Source organism: Rosa rugosa, chromosome 5 (genome assembly GCF_958449725.1).
Source record: "Rosa rugosa chromosome 5, drRosRugo1.1, whole genome shotgun sequence".
Taxonomy (NCBI): domain Eukaryota; kingdom Viridiplantae; phylum Streptophyta; class Magnoliopsida; order Rosales; family Rosaceae; genus Rosa; species Rosa rugosa.
The window spans coordinates 54,744,019-54,771,061 of NC_084824.1; the positions used below are offsets into that span (position 1 = coordinate 54,744,019).

A 27,043-nucleotide genomic window follows, 5' to 3' on the forward strand; every position below is an offset into this window, starting at 1 on the left:
TGGTTTATTTACAAGCTACAGAGTCAATCAAATACTTGGGAAATAGCTGCCAACACATTGCTGCACTTTAGCTTCAGTTGCTAAAATTTAAAATGCAACTCCAATTATGTATGTAAAATGTGTCTACCAGAATCTTGGAAGCTGGGGGCATGGTCTACAGTAACTGCAAATTCTTAGTATACTCATCAACATAGAATTCATCATCCTCATGTGGCAGGTCAATATCAAAAGTTACCTCTTCGTTTGTAGCTGGATCAAGAATGAGCAGACTCCTATCCTCTGTGCCATTACGTTCAATTCCTATAAGATATCCACCTTTTGGTGTGTAGGCCAATGGCCGAGATATTGCAAAAGAACTTAATTTGAAGGTCAACGCTATAAATGAGTGTCCACTGCTCTTGGTCTTCCTCGTTTTTCTGCTTGGTGTGGACTTCACAAATAAAATGACCATCTTGCTGCCCCCAAGTGAGAAATGAAAGTGATAGATGATGAACTCCAGCCGAAATTAATTTGATGATCATTCTGAAAAAGTGGAGGCTCTGGATATGCTTGCACTATAAATCTTTGATCTGCCAGATCATAGCACAGCATGCCTTCATTGTTACGGGAAAGCATCCAGTACACAAAGCCTGACAAGTAAATGCCATCACCGCTTTGAAAAAGTATGGTTTCATTATCACCAAGTGCGACATTCTGTGGCGACAACCTTGTCCAAACATTGGACCTCAGACTGTACTCTTTGACTTCGTACAAAGGATTCATCATCTCCGTCAATCTAGTGCACCTTATTTTAACCACTTTATAGTCATATCTCTTAGCATTGTTGAGACTAATTTCTACTACATTTTTAGTGCATTTCTCTCAACATTTTGCTTAGTTATTTTCTTAACAATATCATTTCTAACTTGTATTGTGTTTTTAGGTAGTTTTGAGTCTGGAAATGGAAGGTAAGGAGTTATATGGGCAGAAATGATCAGAAATGGAGAAATGAAGTTTTCCCAGTTCTACCAGGAGAAGGAATCCCAGTTGAAGTAGGAATCCTAATGCAACTAGGAGTGAGCTCGGAAAAATAATGTTCGGAAATGAAGAAATGACAAAGTCCCAGTTGGACTAGGAATCCAGATGCTGCTAGGAGACCTGGTAAGACTAGGAGATGCTGTGTCTTGAAGATGATTCAAGATAGTTCAAGAATGTTCTAGACTTATAAAGGAATTTCGGCAATGTTGATAATGGATTTCGAATTGGCCCATTTTGGGAGAGTTTGGCCCGAAGTTTGAAGCATGTGACTTGCACATGAGTCTCTAGATTCTTCTATGACGTTTTGAGGGGTCCATGACCCATTCTAATTGCTTTTTGCCGTGAGAAATTAGAGGAATACTAGAAGATTTCGGCAATTATCTTTTTGGGATTATTTCGGATTTCTTGGGAATTTTTGAGAAGAAAATAGAGGATTTATGACTCTACATACAAGAAGGCCGAATTTAAGTCTAAGTACATGGAAGAATTCGGCAAAAGAAGGTTACTTGCTCTCCAATTTTCATTCTATTTTCTTATTGGCCGAAGTGATGCAATTCAAGAGAAATTCAAGGGAACCCTAGCCCTTGCCATTCACTATATATAAGGAGGTTTGTGAAGCTCTTCTACACACCACAAAATTCAGAATCAAAAGCCACAAACACTTCCCCTTCTCTTCCAAGTTTCGGCAATTTCAAGAAATCCAAAGTTCAAGGCCGTGAAGCATCATCCATTCATCCATTCAAGCATCCTTGCCATGATCCTCATCCATTCCACCACCTTTTGAAGCTTCTTGAATCCTTGAAGATCAAAATGTGTAACCATGAAACTCTATTTTTGTTTTCGGTTTTTTAATGTAAAACAATTTCGGGTTTTATATAAATTTCGATTTGGTTTTCATTCTTGGATTTACGTTTTGCGATTTCTTGTGATGATGAAGTGTTGATTTTAGATATATGATTTTCGAATACTATGAACCATGTTTTAGGTTTTAGGTTTTTAAATTGATAAGTTGCGATTTCATATATGTCTTGCATGATTGTTAATTTCGAGCTTCAATCCCATCTTTTATATATGTGTTAATTGATCTTTGGATGCATACTTAGGTTGATGAACATGTAATTGAATCCATATTAAGGTGCTAGCATTATAGGCTTTAATAATTTCGGTGGAAAACCTATAAATTACTTAGGTAAATTAACAATGAGTCTTGCATGTATGCTTGATTAGCGTTCTAACTTGTGTTCTTGACTTGAATTGATCAAACTTCCATGATTCTTAATGCGTTGAAAGTGTTTTTGTTAGTGATTAGCTACCACTAGTGATTGCATGATTAATAGAGTTAACTATGGTGCGTTCATCTAGTTAATTTAATTAAGGGAAGTAAAAAGAACTTTGTATGCGTTCATCTCCGTTCTTGATTCTATGCCTTAGCATATTTTGATTCGTGATTTGATGTTTGAAACCTTGCCAACGTGTTAGTAGTGGTTAATCCTATCTAAATTCGTTCCATTCATTTAAATCTATTTGATTCTTGGTTTTGATGTGTCACATGTGTATATTTACTTAGTTGATAAATTAAATAAATCCTAAATCCCCTTTACTTGTATTTTTCGTAAATAATGTATAAATATTCTTTAAATTGTTTTGCTAATGTTTTATTTTTCAAGAATTAAAGGTCCCTAATCCCCGGTTGAAAACGATCCCTACTTATTCTTACTACATTGATAGGGTTTTAAATTGAGCACTAATTTTGTGCAGGTCAAGCATCAAATCCTAGACCAATGGCAATGGCAGTAGGAACAATAACATCACCATCTTGATCCCCTTCTTCTATTTGGATATGTCCCTGTGGTAACTGCCTAAGTCTCTGAATGTAAGAATTCCAGACATATATTGGTGAATTTAAAATCATCCCATAGGGCTCACTGAAACAAATGAGTCCCCTACAAGAGCCAACGATTGAAAGGCCCCGAATCCCCAAAGGACTGTTTATAAAGGAAACTCAGTTATTGATATCAGTCGAGAACAGCCAGTAAACCAACTTCAGTTGAGTTTGAAAAAGCAATAAACCAGTCTTGCCACTGTCACTTTTATCATATGCCTTGATAAATGTTGGGGAGAAAATTGCCAAAAGCCATACCCTGCGAAAGCAACTCAACTGGACTAGGGATTTCACAGACAATTTAGCATGCAGGAATATGCATTCCCACATCTTACTCGGCAGATCCGGCAGTTCCATTTTATAACAAAATTACCTTCACCTGAATTTACCAACACAGAAAACTATTCAAACACTATCCAACTCAAATAAAGAAGAGACATTGAAATCTTGGAAGCTGAAATATGGTTGGTTTGTCAGGGAAGGCTGCTTACTATTATGGAAAGGGTTAAAAGACATTTGATCACTATCGAAAGTAACCCACAAGATTGGTGTATTGCCAATGCAACCCCACCCAAAATGCACAACGTTGAAAAACCTAGAAAATAGAACGAAACAAAATTTCCACAAGCAAGCTGAATTTTACAGTTGATAGCAGACCAAAAATTTCAGCTACAGTCACAACTCTAGTCCTAAAGCTCCAAACTTGAGCTCCCCAATTCCATACTCACAGAAACCCAATTCGTAATTAGATTTCTTTCAGTCTTAACAACTATATCAGAAAGAAGATCATTATATATGAAAAAAGGAATCAAACGAAGGATCAAAATCACAGAAAACTAACAATCTCAAAAGGAATCAAACATAATCCCAACTTCAACTTGTTAAAGATCAAAAGCTCGTAGACGTTTGGAATTCAAAGCAGGAATGGTTCGCTACTTGGCTTAAACCCCGACACCAATTCTTAAGACTCAAACAGTAGCGAAGTAAAAAAAAGAAATGCGAGATCAAGAACGCATACCTAGCAAACAATCGTAATTATGATTCTGAAGCCCCGGATCCCTAAAATTGGACCAAGATTCCAATTGATCGTCCGACCACTTCTTGATTTGATGATCGGCGCGGGTAATCGTAACAGGTTTGCAGTATTGGGTCTCAAAAGAAAGTCTCGAGGAACAGAGCTTTTGCTTTGTTTGGACTTTATTCTAATCTTTTTCTCAAACTTCGTGTTCCGGAGCTTGTTGATATTTAGCTTTGTGTCAACTTCAGTTGAATTCTTACTTTTTGAGATTCGTGTCTCTCGTGTGAGCCTTCATTCCAAGTTCTGGACGAATGAAATAAATTTTAGCAACTCATGTTTTCACCTCAAAAATATTTTGTAGCTTTCGCTGTGTTTATACAAAAAAATTTTCAAACCAAACGCCTAGCGATTCTCTAGGATGTAAATCGAGCGTTTGGTTTATGTTTTAGAGGGTTGCGACACTGTGACGTGCTTAAGCTGATGAGGTGCAGCCTGAGGCGTTACAGTGGCACTAGTGTGGATGATGGTTGATCGGCGTTCAGCGGCAGCGCAGGCATAGAGCAGATGGCCAGAGGCCAGATCATGGCGGCTGCATGCCATGGATTGTATGGTGTTGGTTTCTTCTCTATTTTGGGTCGCTAGGCGAAGCCTGCAGTGGGCGTTTCGAGCTCTCAAGTTGACGATCTCAGATTTTTGCAGGGCACAGGGATGGCTTGTTGCTAGGTTTGGGCATCTTCGGCGAGGTGAGTTTGAATGGATAGGTTTGCGGTGGTGGTTTGCCGGTGTGGCATCTGGGGAGAAGGAAGAGGAGTACGGCAGCTCCATTTTAATTTTGTTTAGATGCTTATTTCTGGTTAGGTTTTTTTGGTCATTAGTATGTCCCTACTCTTTTGAGCTATGGTTGGGTCAAATTGAGGTGCCATGGATGTGGTGTCTTTCCTGGGGATGAATTGGTTTATGTTCGGTTTTATCTTATGGTCAATGTGCTGACTAGCGATCCTTGCACGTAATCTGGTATTTTTGGAACACGATGTGGAAGAGGACGTACGTTGGTTTTTCTGGCGATTGTCTATGAGGTGGTATCGAGATTCTCGAGATTTTCTGTAGCCCGAGAGGTTGGGCGATATAGGTGGTTAGGGGTTAGGCCCTTTCGGCTCATGGAGGTCATTCATGATGACGAACCCGTAATTGGTTCAGGTTTTAGGGAGGAGAGTGGGGAGTTCATGTCCAACACCGATCATTCCCGTGTTATGTAATCTTGATTATTTTCAATAAAGGTTTCTTATTCTCAAAAAGGAAAAAAACAATTGGTAATTCGCGATGCAAAATGACTTTGTTTTTTAGGGATATGTTGAATATAAATTGATTTGTTTTTCTGTTTATTAGTATTTAAAAGGAGAAATTGATGGAGTTCTTCATTTAGAATTGTCTTGAAGGATTATTCATGCCGATCTTGACTATCTTTTATGGAACATGGAAAGATAGACTCGTCTACCAGCTGTTATAAGGTGGCTCCCTTCTCCTTGCCAGTTTGCCAAGCTGAACTTTAATGGATTAGTTATCAACAACAGGAATCTGCCCATGCCGGCCTGCACTCACTGCGTTTAATTTCGATTAGTTCAGTTTTGGTTTTTGTAGAGGTTTCCATTTGTAATTTTTTTTCCTCCTTTTAAAAAAAAGAAGAAGCCAGTTTTGTTGCGAACACGATTAAGATTTAGGGCACAATGTTCCCAACCCAACTGTCTGGATCAAGAATCTGCCCATGCTTGCACTCACTGCGTTTAATTTCGATCAGTTCAGTTTTGGTTTTTGTAGAGGTTTCCATTTGTAATTTTTTTTCTCATTTTTTTAATTAAAAAAAAAAAGAGGAAAGATAGACTCGTTAAAGCCTTTTTTTTTTTTTTTAATAAAACTCGTCAAAGCCTTTTTGAAACACTTCATCACCTACATATATTTGAATGATGAATTAATTTGATAGAGTTACATGTTTACTTACCTCAAATGCAAGTGGCCTCACATAAAAAACTACGTAAGTTCCCTTGTCGATAGAGACTATTAATTGCATGGTCAAATTTATATATATAGCTAATCAAATCCACATATTCTTAAAAGTTTATCTATATACGTTTCATTTACATTTCAGATAAGTAATATGTTATTATAATAGTAATTTCACAGATATATCGATAGATAATATTTTTTAATTTATTTTGAAATTTTATTACTCAAGTACGATCTTATGCAATCACTTGTAGAACGCTTAATGTAAGCTTATGCAACAATGATGAGTGGATAGAATGCCTAATGTAGGCTTAGGCTACTTGGCTCCTACGTTAATATTAAACTAGGAAAATATGACATTGCACAAGATATAAACTTATTGAAAATAACAAAAAGGAGCAAATTACAACATTTGTTAATAACAACAAAATGATCAAATCTGTAAATCAACCAAACATGTGTAGCAAGATACAAATTAGCCATTTTATTTTCTCAGGTATTTTCTGAAATTAGCCATTTTGTTACCTAATAGATAGGTATATGCATAAAGGGATAAGTTTGAGATTTTCAACCTAAGAAATATGGTCAAGTCGCAATGATAGAATACCTAAGAAATAGGTTGATGTAAAAAATCATTCGAATAATTAGGTTGAAATGAAAATTCCTACAAGTGAGATTAACTAAACACACGCGTCTAATATTTAGGTTGTAATACAAAAATACCTATTAGTCAGGTTGCAAGTAATGAATGGAAATCAGAAATAGAATACACAAAATCTCAAAATCTATAAGCTAGGTAAAAAAAAAACTATTAGCTAGGTTGAAAACTTAAACCTCTAACTTTAAGTCGAGTTGCAAGTAAATGAAAAACATAAATAGAAAACACAAAATCTACCCTTAAAATAGAAAGTATAAATTCCACATTCATTTAAATCTATAAAATCTTTGAATTCCAAAATATATATATATATATATATATATATATATATATATATATATATATATATATATATATATGTAAAGAAAAGATCCATAATTCTAGCAAGGAAAACTGCTGGAATAATGGGACAAATAAAAAAATATGTAATTAAGGTATTTAAAGAAGATGTTAATTTTGCTAGTTGACTAATATTTATCATATTTAATTTTGCTAGCCCATAAGCTTGCCAAGTTTACACTAGTTTCGGAATTTAACTTGTATTGGAGTGGGTTTGTTCCCATGGAGATCAGTGGCTTCTTAGCCACGCTATGTACACAATAGTTTTTTTTATCTCAATATAATCTGACGTCCTTCTTAAAAAAAAAAAAAAAATAGTGGCAGTATGTGTAATTTTTTTTTTAAAAAAAGAAAAGGTAATATTTTAGGGTCATTGACCCAAAGTACCAAAATTAACAAAAATTATCTCACTTACCCCAACAACAGTTTTTTATTCCCACTAACCCAATTATAAATGAAATGACAGCTTTGCCCTTAGCATAATTAAGAAATCACAACCACTGTCACTCATCTCTTTCATCTGCAGATGCGATCTTCTCTCTCTCTCTCTCTCTCTCTCTCTCTCTCTCTCTCTCTCTCTCTCTCGGCCACAGCACAGCCTTCAGCGTCTCTGGTCTAGATGGCCGGCGGTGAGACGATGACGTTGACAGAGAGTTCGTGCAGCCGGCAATCGTCGTGAAGACCAGAAGCCACCGCCCGAACCCGAAATCGAAACCATTTTCGATTACTTTCTTGGGACACTGACCAGAATCTCTCCAGATTGCGATCTCGATCCTAGCCAGAGACGAAGCTCCGGTTCAGCAGTCACCGCAGCGGCGATCAGATAGCCAATCATGTCGTCAAAGTCTCTTCCCTTCTCCAGCGAGCTGCTTCAGAGCCCCGACGAAGGAGATGGGCTCGGATCCCAATCAACGACATCATCCACGACTCCTGCCTCGCCGGAAGACTACTTCCGGTCCTGGGTCTGCAGCCGGAAAAATGGGAGGAGGACATGGGTGCCCAGATCAGTTTTTCATTTTTTATTTTTTTAAGTAACGGGACAGAAGGAAAGAAAAAAAAGTTTTGAATGTCTATTGGCAGGCAATAGGCTTGTATTAGATGGCAATAGGTATTTTTAAATTGATATAATCTCTTCGCTTTTTTCTTTAATCAAAGTTTTGTTTGTCTAATTTTAGGAAGATTAGTTTTTATTCCGGCTACCAAAATTTCTATTGGAGGGCAATAGACGTCTATTGGGGGGCAATAGACGTCTATTGGGGGGCAATAGAGATTTATTGCCCATCTATTGGGGGCCAATAAATGTCTATTAGGGGGCAATAAATGTCTATTGGGGGACAATAGAGGTCTATTGCCCATTTATTAAGGGGCAATAGATGTCTATTAGGGGGCAATAGACTATCGGGGCAATAGAAGTCTACTGGGGGCAATAGAGGTTATTGGGGGGCAATAGATGTCTATTGGGGGAAAAAAAACCCTTCCGGTGAGATTTTCAGCAAATTCTAGTGGGCGGAGGCCGGTGACTGGAATCCGGCGAAAGTTGGCCGGATTCCAGCGACCGGTGACTGGACTTCGGCGAAGTCTCCTATGGTTTCTCTCTCTTCCATTTTTTCTCTCTCTCTCTCTTTCTCTCTAAGTTTCAAAGAGGTGAGGGTAAAATGGTATTTAAAAAAAAATTAAAAAACAAAAAAAAAATCTTAGTGGGGTATTAGTAGGGATGGCAATGAGGCGGGTTGGGGATGGGGATCATAATACCATCCCCATCCCCGGGATCATTCTCTACCCCCATCCCCGCCCCAATCCCCAATAAGAATTTAATAAATAAAATAATTTTTTCTCATGTTGCCTTTTTTTAAATCAAAATCTACAACAAATAAATTTAAAACATGATTAAATTCATAAATCATAATTTAGTGAGTGCAAACGTCAAAACACTATTAAAGTAAAAGCGTAGCCATTAAAGTAAAGCAGTAAATGTATATATTTATGATTTATATTATAAAAAATAAATTAAAATATATATATATATAAGTTAATGTACATACTAGGGAAGTCTCAACTAAGTTTGGCACTATCGGCTGGGCCCCATCGGTACTCCCATGTACTATGCCATGGGCCGGGTTCACGACCCACCATGGCGGGGCTCATTTGGGATGCCACCCCGGGCACCCAGGGCCCTGGGCAAGGCCAGCACAGCCCAACTATTTACACAACAGGAGGACTGATATGGCATCAGAAGAACAACTAGTGTCCCACATCGAAGATGGGGGAGACTCCCTTCACATGCTCGAGTATAAAGGCATTAGCACAACCACCTTTTACGGGTAATAACTCCTTTTGTCCACTATTTACTTGATACGCATCTATATTAGTTTCTCATTCAAGCATCGGAGAGGCGTAAACCGTCCGGTACGGTTTACCCCTCTAAGCGTGTGTTATTGATACAGGATTCAGGAGTTGGATCGGTACCCCAGACGGTATAGCATTCTGTGTGAGGTACCCGGAGAAAGCCACCAGAAACATTGGCGCGCCGGATAGGGGGTTGCTATCATGACTGAGCCGGAAGGAACGGCAGGAGAGGGTAGAAGTGTCGCCCGGGCACTGATATTCTCTCCGGGTACTTCATCAGCAGAAGCGCCAGGTGTTAAAGAAATTCATGGTCTCGGATCCTTGGACCCGCATGTCCCGGACCAAGTGTCTCCGGTATCGGAATTGGAATCCATGCGGGCGGAGATAGCAGCCTTCAGGGAACAATCCAGGATCGATCGGGAACAACAGAGTACCGATAGGGAAACAAACCGCCTTACGCAACAGAAGATGCAGGATCTGGAAGATGAAAACACAGCGCTGGCCCGAGCACTGGACCGGAGGCACCAGCACAACGAGGCGCTCACCCAGGCCCTGGCTAGAGCATCCCAACCAGCAACAGGCGTGAACGCTGCCCAGATGGCAGGAGACTTCATCGCCCCGGCACTTTCTACGGAAGGCGGTCAGCGGGTAATCCAAGTACCGGTAGACTTATTCCCGGAAAGCTTGAGGCATCTACCACCACCACCGTTACCACAGCCAGTACCGTATATCCCCCCGGTAACCGACGCAAACACGGCATTACTTGTGCAAATGAGCAACTCTTTGCATGCTCTGCAGGCAAGGGTGCAGGCCACAGAAAACAGGGACACCTGGAGGGCCATGACCACCTACGAGGACCGCCCGGGTCCTTTCACCTAACAGGTTAGAGGAGCCATTCGAGCGGATATGTCGAAGCCACTGAAGATTGACTACACGGGGGTTGGAGACCCCTACCAACATCTACAGGCCTTCCACTCGCAAACAAGCGCCAAGGGATATACGGATGAGGTGTGTTGTAATATGTTCCAGGAAACCTTGTCAGGGGAAGCTTTGAGTTGGTTCTACGAACTGCCGGTCGGTTCTGTAGGGAATTTCAAGGAGTTAGCTGACAAGTTTGTAGCTCGATTCATCTTACGCACCGATGGGATACACACACCAAAGGGCCTGTTAAAGGTCCAGCAGGGAGAGAATGAAACTTTGAAGTCTTTTGTAAATCGGTGGCAGGCGGCTACCGCCAAGTGCCGGGACCTTAATAAGGAACTGGCTGAGCTGGCTTTCAGGAGAGGCTTAAGGCGCGGAGAATTTCTCTATGGGATTAATCATAATCCTCCAGCCAACTACGACGAGCTGATGGCCACTGCCATCAGACACGCCCAGGCCGAATTCGAAACCTACGGTGACACCCCCAGACCAGAGCTAAGGGTGCCAGCCCCGGCCTCAACTGTCAGGGATGAGCCACGAAAGAGGGAGTGGGCTCATAGTCATGACAGGTCACCCCATACCTCGAGCAAAAGAAGCAAAGAGTCCTCGTCCAGGACTAACAGTTATGGGACCACTCACCATCAGCGGGAGCCAGGGGTACAACAGGCCCCGCGAACACCACTACCCCCCCCCCCCCCCCCCGGTATGAGGTGTTCACAATCCTTAACGCTTCATACGAGACTATTTGGAATGAAAGTAAGGATGAGATACCGGGCCCACCCCCAAGGAAGTTCCCGAAGAGTAAACTTACCCAGCAAGATACCGGAAAGTTCTGCACTTATCATGAGGATGCCGGACACAATACCAATCTCTGTGTTGCTTTAAAAAATACTATCGAGTCCCTTATCCAGAGGGGCAAGCTTCAACGGTACCTGCCTGCTAAGGAGATAGGAGCGGTGGACGTGTACGGCCAAATCTTCACGATCCACGGTGGGGGCCCGAAGGAATTACATCCCCAGAGGAAGAGGCGAAATTCTAGTTTCGGTCATCCGGAAGTTTTCAACTTCCACAAGGCCCCGCGGCAAGACGGTGGTACCGGATGGACATCGGTGACATTCCTGCAGGAGGAGGAAGCCGATCTGAAAATGCCCCATGATGATCCCTTCTTAATCACGCTCCAAATGGACCATTATATAATGTCCCGGGTGCTCGTGGACACCGGGGCCTCAGTTAGCGTATTATTTCGCGATGCGTACAAAGCTTTGAACAGAGGGAGAGCCAAGCTGTCGCAGGATAATGAGCCCCTCATTAGCTTTTCAGGGGATATCGTCCAACCACTCGGATCAGATTACCTATCGATCACGGTAGGCGAAAGTCCAAATTATTCAACCATCAAAACAGAGTTCATCGTGGTGGACTGCGTCTCATCCTATAATGCTATCCTGGGCCGACCGGCACTTTGGCGTCTAAAAACCTTCATTACAGGTCACATGATGATGATGAAAGTGCCAACCCCGGTCGGCATTGCTACGATCCGGGGTGACCAGGCCGCAGCAAGGAAATGCTATTCTTTGACCGTATCTCGCGGTAGGGGAAAGTTTGAGATGTTGCCCGTGGCTACTAACCCTCTGACGGACAGGTACGAGGATCCCAGGGATGATACCGATTCAGACGAAGAACGGCCCAGTGCCGTAGAGGACATTGAGGAGGTGGTGCTATCAGAGCAGTTCCCGGACAGGACTGTTAAGATAGGTACTAAGCTGTCTCCGGTTATCAGGGAAAGGTTGATCTCGTTCCTCCGCTCAAACTCATCTGCATTCGCCTGGTCATATGAGGACATGCCCGGTATACCAATGGAGATAGCCTCGCACAATCTTAGTATTGTCCCTTATTCAGCACAGGTAAGACAAAAGAGGAGGGCCTTCACACACGATAAGTACCGGGCTATCCAGGCTGAAGTAAAGAAGTTGATGGCCATCAACTTTGTCAGGGAAGTCACGTATCCCCGGTGGTTAGCCAACGTGGTCATGGTGCCAAAGAAATCTCAGGGATCATGGCGCATGTGTGTGGACTACACAAACCTCAACCGGGCATGCCCCAAGGATAGCTTCCCGCTCCCGCGAATTGACCAACTAATCGACTCCACTGCTGGGTACCGGTTACTCAGTTTCATGGATGCGTTCAGTGGGTACAACCAAATTCGAATGAACCCGGCAGACGAGGAGCACACTGCCTTTACCACAGACAAAGGTCTCTATTGTTACCAGGTCATGCCTTTCGGATTAAAGAACGCAGGTGCCACTTATCAGCGACTTGTCAACTCTATGTTTGAGGAGGTTATCGGTACTATCATGGAAGTTTACGTGGACGATATGCTGGTAAAAAGTTTAACTCCGGAGGACCACGTAACCAACTTGTCAATCGTCTTCACCATCATATTACGCAATGGTATGCGGCTTAACCCGCAGAAGTGCATCTTCGGGGTCAAGGTAGGAAAGTTTCTCGGGTACATCATTAGCCACAGGGGGATCGAAGCCAACCCGGAGAAGGTGCAGGCTATATTAGACATGGTATCCCCAACCTACCGGAACGAGGTCCAATCTCTTACAGGCAAGGTGGCCGCCCTGTCAAGGTTCATCTCCAGGCTGACGGACAAGTGTACTCCTTTCTTCAAACTGCTAAAAACCCAGCACGTCGAGGTAATAGCCTGGACAGCTGAGCACGAGACTGCTTTTATTGGCTTGAAGGCGTACTTATCAGCGGTACCTCTACTTTACAAACCTGTTCCAGGAGAAATGCTCTACATATATCTGGCGGCATCTTCAACGGCTGTAAGCTCAGCTCTGATTAGGAAGGACTCCGATTGCGAGTACCCGGTATACTATGCTGGAAAGGGGTACACTGGTGCAGAATCCAGGTACCCGGACATTGAAAAAATAGCACTGGCCCTCCTGGTATCGGCCCGGAAGCTTAGGCATTACTTCCAAGCACATTCAATCACCGTTTTCACTAATCACCCGCTGAGGCAGGTTTTGCAGAAACCGGAGACATCGGGCAGGTTAATTAAATGGGCCATCGAGCTGGGAGAGTTCGATATCAAGTATCAACCCTGGACAGCTATTAAGGGCCAGGCAGCGTCAGATTTTATTTCTGAGGCGATTCCCTCCCATAACCCGTCCCTGGAATCACCTGAACCACTAGCCCCGGATCCGCCTCCACCAGGTACTTGGCGATTATATGTTGATGGCGCATCCAACAAGAAAACTAGTGGAGCCGGTATCCTGCTAATTAGCCCGGACGATCAAGTCTACGAGTACCCCCTCAAATTTGCCTTCAAGGCATCCAACAACACCGCAGAGTACGAGGCACTCATAGCAGGTCTGCAGATCGCCCGGGAACTAGGGGTGCAGCACCTTAGTATTTTCAGTGATTCCCAGTTAGTCGTAAACCAGGTCAGCGGTAACTTCGAGGCAAAGGAACCCCACATGTCCTCTTACCAGGCTCTGGCTCGGGCATTAGTGCAGAGATTTACCTCCTACATTTTTACCCAAATACCGAGGGCAGAAAATGACAAGGCAGACGCCCTTGCTAAGCTTGCATCAACTTCCCCAAGTCCTACCTATGGAGCCACTAAAGTCGAAATACTCGAGAGACCTAGCACTTCTAAAACGGTGTCAGAAATATTCGTTGTGGATCACACAGCTTCGTGGATGGACCCAATTTTGAAATACATGGTCGATGGCCTGGCACCGGATGATAAGGTCGAGGCCAGAAGACTGCAGTTAAGGTCAGCTCGATACACGATCATGAATGGCAAGTTATACCGGAGAGGCCACTGCTTCCCCAGTCTGAGGTGTGTAACGCCGGAGGAGGGTCACAAAATAATGAAGGACATACATGCTGGCGTATGCGGTAACCATGCCGGAGCCCGGTCTCTCGCACATAAGACCCTAAGGGCAGGATATTTCTGGCCAACCATGTCGGCCCTAGCCCAAACAATATCCAATTCTTGCCACAAGTGCCAAATGTATGCAAATATCCCAAGGGCACCGCCCATAGCCCTCTCCATCCTCCTGGCACCGTGGCCGTTCTGTCAGTGGGGTTTGGACTTGATTGGTAAACTCCCCACAGCAGTAGGACAATTCAAATACGCCATCGTCGCTGTGGACTATCAAACAAAGTGGGTTGAAGCAGAACCTCTTGTCGCCATCACCACGGAAAAGGTAAAACGTACATTTCCTGTGGAGGAATATCTACTGCAGGTTTGGAGTCCCGGACACCATAGTCACGGACAATGGTACCCAGTTTGACAATGATGAATTGAGGGCTTATACAGAAAACCTGGGCACCAAGATCCTCTATGCATCCCCGGCTCACCCCCAGACCAACGGTCAGGTCGAAGCTGTCAACAAGATAATCAAGAAAATACTGAAAAAGAAGCTCGACGAGGCCAAGGGTCTTTGGGCTGCTAAACTCCCGGAGGTGTTGTGGGCTATCCGGACCACTGCAACAGAGGCCACCGGAGAGACCCCTTTCTGTATGGCTTTCGGATCAGAAGCGGTACTCCCTATTGAAACACAAATCCAGAGTCCCCGGATCAAATACTTCGATGCGGGTACCAACTCAGAAGGCCTACAGCTCGATGCTGATTTACTCGAGGAACGAAGGGATGTGGCACACATGCATAACTTGGCTAACAAGCGGAGGATAGCCCGCTATTACGACGCCAAGGTAGAATCCCGGACACTGAAGTTAGGGGACTGGGTCATGAAGCAGGTCTACCCAGAGCCCCGGGGACTGGATCCATCCTGGACAGGCCCTTACGAGATCATTGAAGAGGCAGGCCCCGTTACCTTTTTCATCCGGGATACGAACGGGGTTGTTTCCAGGCATCCATGGAATACCCAGCGCCTGCAGTACTATTACAAGTAGCTCCGGGAGCATCTTGTCCTAGCTTTTGCTTTTTGACCATACAGCTATGGCAAGCTACCCATCGGGTACTCATTCTGTATTTAACCACCATGTGGTATTTGAATGGAAAAATGAATTATTCAGACCATTTCTAGCATTTTTTTTACCTACCCCGGACATTCCCGGACATAGCTATTGTCAGTTACTCTATTCCGGTAATAAGTGATGCAAGTAAATGCTCAAGGTACAAAATCCTAGAAATTTTAATTCCTTTCCAATTCCCATTCAAATTCAAAAAATTTTAATCCACAAAAGCCTGGACTACCAAGCACAGGAATTACGCCATTGTTCAAGGCAAGGATAACTTCTACTAAAAAAAAAAAAAACATATACAAAAAAAAGGAATCCAAGTACTACTGCTCCCCACCGGTACTCTGGGATCCACCGGCACCAGACCTGGCTGCCGCCTCCTTGTCTTTCTTCTTCTTCTCAAGAAGGCCCCGCCTGAATTTGGCCTCGTCCAAGTACCCGGCCGCCACCCATTCCTTGAACTTCATGATAACAGCTTTGTCTTGGGCAGCAGCCAGCATGGCAATGAGCTCTTCGGAGGCCTTGTACTCCTCTACGGCCTCGTGCTTCTCCGCGGGAAGACGCTCCTCCAGGTAGTCTGCTTTCTCCTTCCAGGATGTGGCAGACTCCGCAGCCTCTTTTTCGGAGTCCCGGGCACTTTTCACCTCTTCCCGGGCCTCAGAGATTTCAGATTCAAGCTCCGCGATTCGCTGCTTGGCCGCGTCCATCTCGGCAACCAGGGGAGTCAAAGACTCAATCTTCTTCTTCAAGGAGTCCCGCTCCTTCTCCAGCCTGGCCTTCTCGCCATGAAGATACTTCACCTGCCCGGAGAGATTGCTAATCTCCTCCTTCAGTTGAGTATCTTCCCCGCTGGCATCCACCGCGTACACATTGAAGAGTGCCTGCAAGAGCACCGATTAAAATGTATATATAGTAATAAAAGGCTACAAGGGTAAAGCAAACCCATACCCGCATCATGGATTCCCGGGCAAGACGGCGATTCTCTTTGGGAGTATTGTCTTTGGCCCGCACCCGGTCGAGATCAATGTCCTTCAGGTCACTAAGCATGGCCCGCACGAACTTCTCATCAGCAACCCCGTACTCACTCAGCAGCTGCTTGATGGGCTTCTTGGGGATTACCGGAAGGGCAGGAGACAATAGGGCAAGCGAAGGCGACGACTCAGGTACCGGGTGATCCTTCTTCTGTCTCTTAGCACCGGATCCCTTAACGTCCCGGCCGGTATACGTCACCTCATGCTTCTCACTTCGGTGCCGATGCTTGTGAGATCTCTTCTTCTCACCTGGAAGCAAGGCCTCATCACTCCCAGTGGAGCGGGAAGAAATAGATACGGAGGCCGTGCTTTTTCCTTTCCGGTATCAGCAATGGTAATGACGTCAGCAACCGACGGCTGCACGACTTGGGTCGCGGGAGCTTCAGGATCAGGTTCCCCATACCCCGCATCAGTAAGCTCCAGTAGGGTCTAGTTTTCGACCCTAGGTCGACTTCAATGTGAAGGGCGTCTTCTCCCTGCCCCATCAGCATATCCATCAGCTGATTATCATCCATTTTGTCCTCCTCTTTGCCTTTCCGGGGTTTCCTCTTCGGTGCTTTCACTGCAATCAGTTCGAAGTTAGTCAAGGAAAAAGGACAGGGTGACATGCAAAAAAAAAAAAAAAACAAAAAAAAAAAAACCTTTCAGCCTCACCGGGAAGCCATCCTAGTCCTAGCCTATAAAGTATAGAGTGCCGGATGAATCTATAAGAGCTCCTCTCCTTCTCATTCCAAACGGCATATACCCGGGCTATCCTCTTCCTTTCTACCTCAGACAAACTGTAGGCCTGGTCCCCGATGGCTTGGAAGGTACCGGTCAGCTGCCACTTCTTATTTTTAATCTGCCACCGCCCACCAGCTAGAAACACTTTATTCCTCCACCTTTTGCTCATCGAGGAAGGCATGTCGGTAACTAATGGTTCGTAATCCCTAGCGGCAAATGTCACCGTACCCGCACAGGACAGCTTCCTTGAGTACAGGATCCTGTGTACCGCGCGAAATTCATTTACGGAAGGCCACCCTTGTTGGCACAAGTCCCACATGGCCATCATACTATATATTTGGCGAATAGCATTCGGGGTCAACTGCCCCGGTGACAGGTTCAGCATCCGCAGCAGATACTGTAGGCACCGGGGCAGAGGTAGCGATAACCCTTGGTGGAACTGGTTCTCGTGCAGCGCCACCCACCCCGGGGCAGGATTTGCGGCCATCTCTCCATCCTTGAGAGGCTTAAGCTCTACTGTATCTGGTATTCCCCACTTCAGTCGCATGGCGATGATCTCCTTCATTGTCATACTTCTCCCGGGTTCGTCGCATACGGTCCCGTCCGCAAGTGTATACCTAGGCTTCGGTATGCCCTCGGGAATTGCCACCGTGACTACCGGGGCCTCCGCCGACCCTCCCTCGCTCTCACCCTCGTCGGACTCCTCACTGCTCTCCGAGAACACCCCAGTCGAGGATTCGGTATTCTCTGCTAATTGACTTACTTGCGCTAAGTACCGATCGATGTCCACTTCAGCTTGCCTGGCAGAGGACTGGTGCGACGATCCCGCATCCCCACCCTTGGTTTCTGATTCCATCCTAACTACGATACCGGGGACCTCAAAACTCGATATATCTGGAATCAGAAGCACAAGGGTTAGCCTAGCCAGATCTAAGACCATGTTGAAGCGCGGATCACTCCCCACTTCAAACAAAAAACCTAGAATAAACCCAGAAAAAACCCAGAAATTCAAGCAAAGTCCATAAACACCCAATCGGCCGTAGCAATTCCTACCCACTTTCACATATTGCTTATTCTGAGTAACCCAGAAACGCAAACAAAAAACCCAGGAAAAACACAAAAAAAAACATGCCAAACGGAAACACACAAGAAACACCAAAAACCAAACCACATTCTCTTACCTCTTTTCCTGCAGTCGCTAATCCGGCCAAGGCCTTCTCTGGGATCGCACCTCAAGGCTTTCGTCTTCACTCCTCACAGCAACAGAAGCACACAGAGAGAAGGTAAAAAAGCAAAGCTCGCAAATTCTCAGAATTTTGGAAAAAGTGAGAAGGGAAACAGTCTGTTTCCCTCTTAAATTCAATCTCCAAAGCATCAGGGCCGTTGAAGATGAAAAGCCCTCAACCGCAAGATCACTACACGTGTCCCACGTCTCGAAAACCGTCAGTTGAGGGGACGGGCATTTATTGCACTCAGTCTGCCCCACGTGGCTGACATGCACCGCCTACCCCATTGGGTACCACGAGGCTCACATCCTCTACCCCATCGGGTATCAGAGCCAAGTCCTCTCTACCCCATTGGGTACCGGAGGCTCACATCCTCTACTCCATCGGGTATCAGAGTCAAGTCCTCCGCCTACCCCATTGGGTACCACGAGGCTCACATCCTCTACCCCATCGGGTATCAGAGCCAAGTCCTCTCTACCCAATTGGGTACCGAAGGCTCACATCCTCTACCCCATCGGGTATCAGAGTCAAGTCCTCTCTCTACCCCATTGGGTACCGGAGGCTCACATCCTCTACCCCATCGGGTATCAGAGTCAAGTCCTCTCTCTACCCCATCGGGTACCAGAGCCAAGTCCTCTCTACCCCATTGGGTACCGGAGGCTCACATCCTCTACCCCATCGGGTATCAGAGTCAAGTCCTCTCTACCCCATGGGGTACCGGAGGCTCACATCCTCTACCCCATCGGGTATCAGAGGCAAGTCCTCTCTCTACCCCATCGGGTACCAGAGCCAAGTCCTCTCTACCCCATTGGGTACCGGAGCCTCACATCCTCTACCCCATCGGGTATCAGAGGCAAGTCCTCTCTACCCCATTGGGTACCGGAGGCTCACATCCTCTACCCCATCGGGTATCAGAGTCAAGTCCTCTCTACCCCATTGGGTACCGGAGGCTCACATCCTCTACCCCATCGGGTATCAGAGGCAAGTCCTCTCCTCTACCCCATCGGGTATCAGAGTCAAGTCCTCTCTACCCCATCGGGTACCGGAGGCTCACATCCTCTACCCCATCGGGTATCAGAGTCAAGTCCTCTCTACCCCATTGGGTACCGGAGGCTCACATCCTCTACCCCATCGGGTATCAGAGTCAAGTCCTCTCTCTACCCCATCGGGTACCAGAGCCAAGTCCTTTCTACCCCATTGGGTACCGGAGGCTCATCCTCTACCCCATCGGGTCTCAGAGTCAAGTCCTCTCTCTACCCCATCGGGTACCAGAGCCAAGTCCTCTCTACCCCATTGGGTACCGGAGGCTCACATCCTCTACCCCATCGGGTATCAGAGTCAAGTCCTCTCTACCCCATTGGGTACCGGAGGCTCACATCCTCTACCCCATCGGGTATCAGAGTCAAGTCCTCTCTACCCCATTGGGTACCGGAGGCTCAACCCTCACCCTATCACAGCGTGTAGATTAGCTACCTACAGCGTAACCCGCTCAAGATATCCCTTGAACGGGAACTTGGGGGACTCCCTATAGGCACACTAGTGCCAAACTTCCGAGACAATAATAAGTCCCCACCCAAGAAACATCTTGAACGGGAACTTGGGGGACTTGTACATACTAGGGAAGTCTCAACTAAGTTTGGCACTATCGGCTGGGCCCCATCGGTACTCCCATGTACTATGCCATGGGCCGGGTTCACGACCCACCATGGCGGGGCTCATTTGGGATGCCACCCCGGGCACCCAGGGCCCTGGGCAAGGCCAGCACAGCCCAACTATTTACACAACAGGAGGACTGATATGGCATCAGAAGAACAACTAGTGTCCCACATCGAAGATGGGGGAGACTCCCTTCACATGCTCGAGTATAAAGGCATTAGCACAACCACCTTTTACGGGTAATAACTCCTTTTGTCCACTATTTACTTGATACGCATCTATATTAGTTTCTCATTCAAGCATCGGAGAGGCGTAAACCGTCCGGTACGGTTTACCCCTCTAAGCGTGTGTTATTGATACAGGATTCAGGAGTTGGATCGGTACCCCAGACGGTATAGCATTCTGTGTGAGGTACCCGGAGAAAGCCACCAGAAACAGTTAAAATATATGTATATATATTATTGGGACGGGTTTAGAGATGAGGATCACTATACCATCCTCGCCTCATCCCCAATCTTAGATAGCCGGGATTGGGGATCCCCATCCCCATTCCCCATTTGTCCCTAAATTCTCCCCCCATTAGGGGCGGGTATCCAATGGAGCTTCGCCCCACAGGGGATTTTTGCCATCCTTAGGTATTAGGGAAGACCTCCTTAGAGTGTTTTGGGTAAGAAGAAATTAAAAAAACTTAATGGGGTAAGTGAGAAAAAAAATCTCTAAAAATGGTGTAAATGAACAAAACCCCAATATTTTATCTTAGTTAGCAATGATTAGGTGTAAATTGAAAAAAATAATATATTGTTGTAGAGAAACTGAAATTGAGAGAAATTCGCTGTGTATTCTCATTGATAATAGGGGCCTCTTTATATAGAGGATTACAATGCATAGAATCTCAATCATACAAGGAAAGTAATTCTACATTGAATAGGATTCTAGATCCCTCTAATTAAACCCTATTACCACTAGGTCAAGTAACCTAGAGTTTGGACCAAACACAAATAGAGATATCCTTAAACATATATAGGTTTTTTCTATTAAATTTTCTAGAAATTAGATTTATAGTGAATTTCCCCTATTACAAAATTATTTATTATTACTGTAGCTTGACCAGAGGGGGAACACTCACTGTCTCACTCCGGAGAAGTCAAGGTTTTAAAATTGCATTAATATGACACTGACACCATTCTACCCTACACGGCTACACCACACCAAATAAGCAAGCAGGTCATGTCTCACAGTTCCACTCTAGGGTGATATAATTCATCCACGTGGTAATACTTCTCTACTCTAATTATAAATACCGGTAAGAAGCATCATGTATTTATAATTCAAGCTGATATAATTCATTCAGGTGACGTATTTTTGTTTGCAATTGGTTCAATTTACATAAAAAAAAAAAATTATTCCGCGACACAATTTTTTTTTTTGAAAAAATGAAAACATACCAATAGTATGTCCCGGTTCATAGATCAAGAATAGTATAGAAAACTACTCTAATAAAACATTTCTGCTCAGAGTAGTCTATGCCACATAAAAACAACTCGCCTTGCAGACAATCTATTCTACCTAACTTTTTACGCTGAGCACGCAATTGTGGTACGCTAAAACTAAGTACTTCCACAAGACTCATAGAGACATTCTTACTAGCATAGACAATCAAAACTATGAACACCTACTAAGCAACTATGGGTTCCTTCCCTTTAAACGAGTTAGAACCATTGACAACATCAACTAGGGTGAATTCCGGCAAACCATTCACCAACTTCTCCTCTTTCCTTGGAGACTTGCTCTTCTTCGATAGGGACTTCTTCGTAGAAGAAGCTTGAACAACCTTGAGCTCCTTGGCCTTGTTTTTTGTACCTTTCGGCCTACCTCTCTTCTTATACACCTTCTTGACTATTTTCACGTTGCACAAACCCATGGTCAAAGCATCCAGGTTAGTTCTTCCATCTGCCAAGCTCAATCTCATCTTCTTTCGAGAAATCTCATCCTCCTCGACACGCTTACGGCGCATTCCACAACTAGGAGAGTTCACTGCATGACTTGGTGCATGCTCTGTCAAGCTGTCTATTCTAGCTGCCCCCTTACCCGAGCCATCAGACTTTGGCTCACTATCACAGTCCAACTCATCAGCATTCGAGTCTGTCACTCTGTCTGCACCCCAGAGCTACCCTCTCCACTACCAACAGAAGGCCGCCGATGTATTTCCTTCCTCACCTTAGGCTTAGCAGCCGGCATAAATCTCTCTCCAAAACGACCTGGGGGGTATTTTGTGCCCTAAATAGCAACACCGGCCCAGCATGTGATACCACATCCACCTAATTCAGGGCACGCTCCAGATTTCATCGTTTTGATGGGAGTATCATCAGTTTGCTGCTCTGCCGGCAATGGAGTTCCAGAATACGGCAAACCGACATGAGTGACTAGTCCACAATCCCTGGATCTACCATAGAGATTCTCGAAAAAGAAATCCAAATCCACAACAATACCATCGTCCACAGTAAAGCTACGTCGGAAGATGATAGGTTGCAGCAGGTCCAGTTCAACTCGGATTCGAATTCTCCCTGCATCAAACTCTATGGTGAACATAACGACCTATAGCACTGCCAATACTTTGAAGACAGCGATCAGTATGAAAATATGGTGGTAATCCACGCACCTTGGTCCAGAAAGCTAAAGTGGTAAGTGGTACGTCCTTGATCACTCAAACCCCATCATGTGGTGCCAGGTGCCAGGACCATAGGAGCTCTATCAAAACCCCACGAACCACCCTGGAGAATTCGGTTACGATCAGTTGGGTCCGACAAGGTAAAGAGAAATCGGTCTTCATGCTGCTTAACGATGTATCTACAATTTAACTTCCATGCTCGCCAAAACATCCCCATAAAAGATATCTTATTGAAGGCTCTGGCCGTGAAAATTTTTCCAACGAGATACGTCTGAGAACGACGTAATCCTTCACTACGAGTAGGTTGCAGATCCACAGGCCGGCGTGCATCCGCCAATCCCAGGGATGCAGCAAGGCGCACAGCTATCTCATCGACATTCTCCACGTAGTCCGAACTAGGGTTTTTGGTGAGGTAGGGTTTTCCTCTCTCTCTCGCGTGTGTGTGGCTAGAGATGAACAGTTCCGCGACACAATTGTATTTAGACAATCAAGACTATGTAATAGTCAAGGTCCTATGGCAACATGGGTGTTGAGAGAGTATTAGTTGGCTTCTCAAAGACATAAGTCCTAGAATAAGGACAAAATACATTTTTTTACCGCCGCGCAAAGAAAATGTTTTGTTGCAAATGAACAACATTCTTGCTTTTAGAAGATCGTTCTTTTTTTTCGGTACATATAGGATTTGGTTTTCGAGGAATCTGAGAGAATATTCTCGACAATCTGTCTTTGATAGGCTCGGGAATATGGTTAGTTTGGCGCTTCTGAGATATGTTCGGTACCCTTATTTTGATATTACTGATGTTAAGTTTCTCTATGTTTTATTTGTTGTTTTGTGATCTCGATCCTATCATTTATATATAATCTCATTAAAAGAAAATAGTGAGAGGAAAAAGTTTTGAACTCATGAGGCTAACATTTAATTTTTAAGATCCAAAAGATTTGGTCTAGCGGAAACCTAGTTAGACTTGCAAGTTGGGCAAATGTGAAGCTGGATACTCAAAAAGGTTCGGCATTTGATCATCCGTCAGTGAAAAAACACTTCCTAGGGAGAGCTTTCTCTAAATCAGATTCCCACTCAAAACGATAGCACACTTCGCTAGTAAAAAAAAATAAAAAATTAAGCCTCAACTAGAGGTTCATGGATCAGAAAACCCAAACCTATAATAGGTTCATTTTTGAAAATGTAAAACCTCTCGCTTATTTCTTCCACTTCTTCCAAAATCCAACTTGTGAGGTCAGAGTATAGGTTCTCGTTCGTTTTAAGCTCTCCATATGCCAAACTAGAAGAGCCATATCCCATTTCACTTTCCTTAGCCAAAATGCTCACAAGGCTCCACAATCTCAAGCTCCATTCAACTTCAAAATCCCACATCAATGCCCTGCATTACTTCTTAAACCCTCTATGCACCACAACCGAGGTCCCCGAGTCACCGGACCTTCCAAGCTGGGTTAAGTTCTTCGACACCAACCACCCAAAACACGCAGCTTCCGACGACGACGACTTCGTCATCCCTTCACTGGCCAATTGGATCGAAACCCACAACCTAAACCACCCCACCAAAGCTCCCAAGCCCTCAACTCCCGATACCGACGACCTCGAAAGTATCAGTAAAATCTTGAAAATCCGGTACCCATCGCCGGAAAATGCAGCTGAAACGTTGGAAAGGTACGATTTTGAGGTGTCAAACGGTTTGGTGCAACGGGTTTTGATGAGGTTTAGCAATGATTGGGTCCCGGCGTTGGGGTTTTTCATTTGGGCAAAACGTCGAACAGGTTATAGGCATCTTCCGGAGGCCTATAACTCCATGGTTGATATCTTGGGAAAGTCCAAGAATTTTGAACTTATGTGGGATTTTGTTGAGGAAATGGATCAAATTGGAGATGGGTATGTGACATTGGAGACAATGACTAAGGTGTTTAGGAGACTTGCAAAGGCTGGTAAGCACCAAGAGGCAATCGAGGCGTTTCGGGGCATGGAGCGGTTCGGATTGAGCAAAGATGTTGCGGCATTGAACACTCTGATGAATGCATTGGTGAAGGAGAGAAGCGTTGAGCTTGCCCAAGAAGCTTTCTTGGAGTTTAAGGAATCTATACCCGTGAATTCTCACAGCTTTAATGTTTTGATACATGGGTGGTGTAAGAATAGGAAGTTGGATATTGCTAGGAACACAATGGAGGAGATGGAGAGACACGGGTTTCGCCCGGATGTTTTCTCTTATACTTGTTTGGTTGAGGCCTATTGTAGTGACAAGGATTTTCGCAAAGTTGATGAAGTTCTTAGTGAAATGAAGGGCAAGGCTTGCGAGCCGAATGCTGTGACATACACTATTGTAATGCATGCTTTGGGGAAGGCGAGGGAGATAACCAAGGCTTTGGAGGTTTATGAGTTGATGAAAGGGAATGGTGTTGTTCCTGATGTTTCGTTTTACAGCTCTTTGATTTACATTCTTGGTAAAGCCGGCAGGCTTAAGGATGTTCAAGAAGTGGTTGAGGATATGACAAAGCAGGGTGTAAAACCGGACGCTATGACCTATAACACCCTGATTTCTTGTGCTTGCGAGCATTCGCAGGAAGAGGCTGCTCTCAAGTTGCTGAAGAAAATGGAGGAGGATTCGTGCAAGCCGGATGTTCAGACATATGCCCCGTTGTTGAAGATGTGCTGCAGAAAGAAGAGGATGAAGGTGCTCTACTTTTTGTTAGACCACATGTTTAAGAATGACATTAGTATCGACGCTGGAACCTACGCGCTCTTGGTACGTGGGATGTGCAAGAATGGTAAACTCGAAAATGCTTGCTTCTTCTTTGAGGAGATGGCATTGAAGGGTTTTGTTCCCAAAGACAGTACATACAAGATGTTGCTAGAGGAATTGCAGGGGAAGAATATGGAGAAAGAGAAGAAACATATTGAGAAGTTGATGTTGCAGGCAAAAGAGCAAGGAAACGTATAATCAACCCTTCCTGAACATCTGGTGTTGAACATGGATACCTAATAATATTTAAATTCATGTCTTTTCTGTAACAGTTGTATCTTTGGAATGAAATCAAATTTTGATTGAGAGGCCATGGCATCTCATTTTGATCAAATATCAAAGACACTGCATTCCCAAAGAATTCCCCAGACAGTACTCTTAACAGGAATATAGTGCCATATGGAGCAATTTGAAAGTAAATTGGTCTGTTATTTTCATCTCGGTTAATCTGAAACGTGGTTGTTTGGTGAGAACCATGTCATATTTCACCTATGTTTGCCCTACCTAAGAATTTTGATAGAAAATAGCTTTAACAGAAAGTAGTAAACAAGAAGAGGATTTTCTGGAATTCAAAGTACCTTTATTGACTGATCAGCATGGTTTAAATAGTAAACCTACAACCAACTCTACGAAAAGAAAGCAACAGCTAGTCCACTACAATATGACTAGTCTACTCAACTGATAACAACAACTAAACTATGTCTCCTAATCTTTAGGGATATTCCTAAAGAATTGGTCTTCCTAAAGACTTGGTCATCACAAACCAGATTAGGATTTCCACAATTATTCAAATAAAACAAACTCTTTCACTCTCCCTTAAACTGAAGTCCTAGGACATCAGTTTACAAAGAAAACTCCAGTAGCTCACTTCTCCACCACAGACTCCATAATCCATAGCTTCTTTCCAAGAACACATACCCAGCTCTCCACGTAACTTCACAAAAACAGCTGATTTGAGAGGCTTAGTTAAAATATCTGCCACTTGATCATTACTAGGACAATACACCAGTTCAATTGCTCCTTCCTTAATAAGATCACGGAGGAAATGATACCTCACATCAATGTGCTTGCTTCTCCCATGTAAAACTGAATTTTTTGAGAGTTTAATTGCTGAACTGTTGTCACAATAAATAATGGTTGGACTCTGCTGCTGGTTTTGTAAAACTCCAAGCATCCTTCGTAACCAAATAGCCTGACATGAACTCGAAGCAGCTGCAACAAACTCAGCTTCAGTAGTTGACAATGTCACTATTTACTGCTTCTTTGCTGACCACGAGATAGCTCCTGAACCCATCATAAACACAAACCCAGACGTACTCTTTCTATCGTCCATATCACCCGCATAATCACTATCTGTGAAGCCACACAAATTTGAACTTTGAAACTTCTTATAAAAGATTCCAAGATCAGCAGTACCTTTCAAGTAGCGCAGTATCCTCTTTACTGCTACCAGATGATCCTCCATCGGTTTCTCCATGTACCGACTAACCATACTCACAGCAAACATAATATCTGGTCTTGTGGTAGTTTTTTTTTTTTTTTAGCAATTAAATAGAGGATTAGGCGATATTAGTTCCTCTGCGACAGCCGATATGGGGTGACTGGCACCCACCCACAATCTCGAAAGAAAGGGGACCATCGCAACCGGGAACCCACCGCCCATCCCTCTATTTTATTTTATTAAAAAAGGAAAAGAAAACACAAGAAGAGAGAGGGGGACAAGAACCAAAACCTCTCTGAAAACAAAATGAAATAAAGTACTCAAAGTGAGCACTGAGCTAAAATAGTTACGAACTAATGAATAGA

General features: G+C 44.2%; 1 protein-coding gene across 1 annotated transcript; it reads left to right on the forward strand.

Moving 5' to 3' along the window:
* Positions 1-23,708: 23,708 nt before the first annotated feature.
* Positions 23,709-25,456, forward strand: LOC133710632 (pentatricopeptide repeat-containing protein At3g22670, mitochondrial-like). The gene has a single exon (XM_062136771.1). It carries the CDS (start codon positions 23,807-23,809, stop codon positions 25,433-25,435), a length of 1,629 nt encoding a protein of 542 aa, XP_061992755.1. The 5' UTR covers positions 23,709-23,806; the 3' UTR covers positions 25,436-25,456.
* The last annotated feature ends 1,587 nt before the right edge of the window (positions 25,457-27,043 follow it).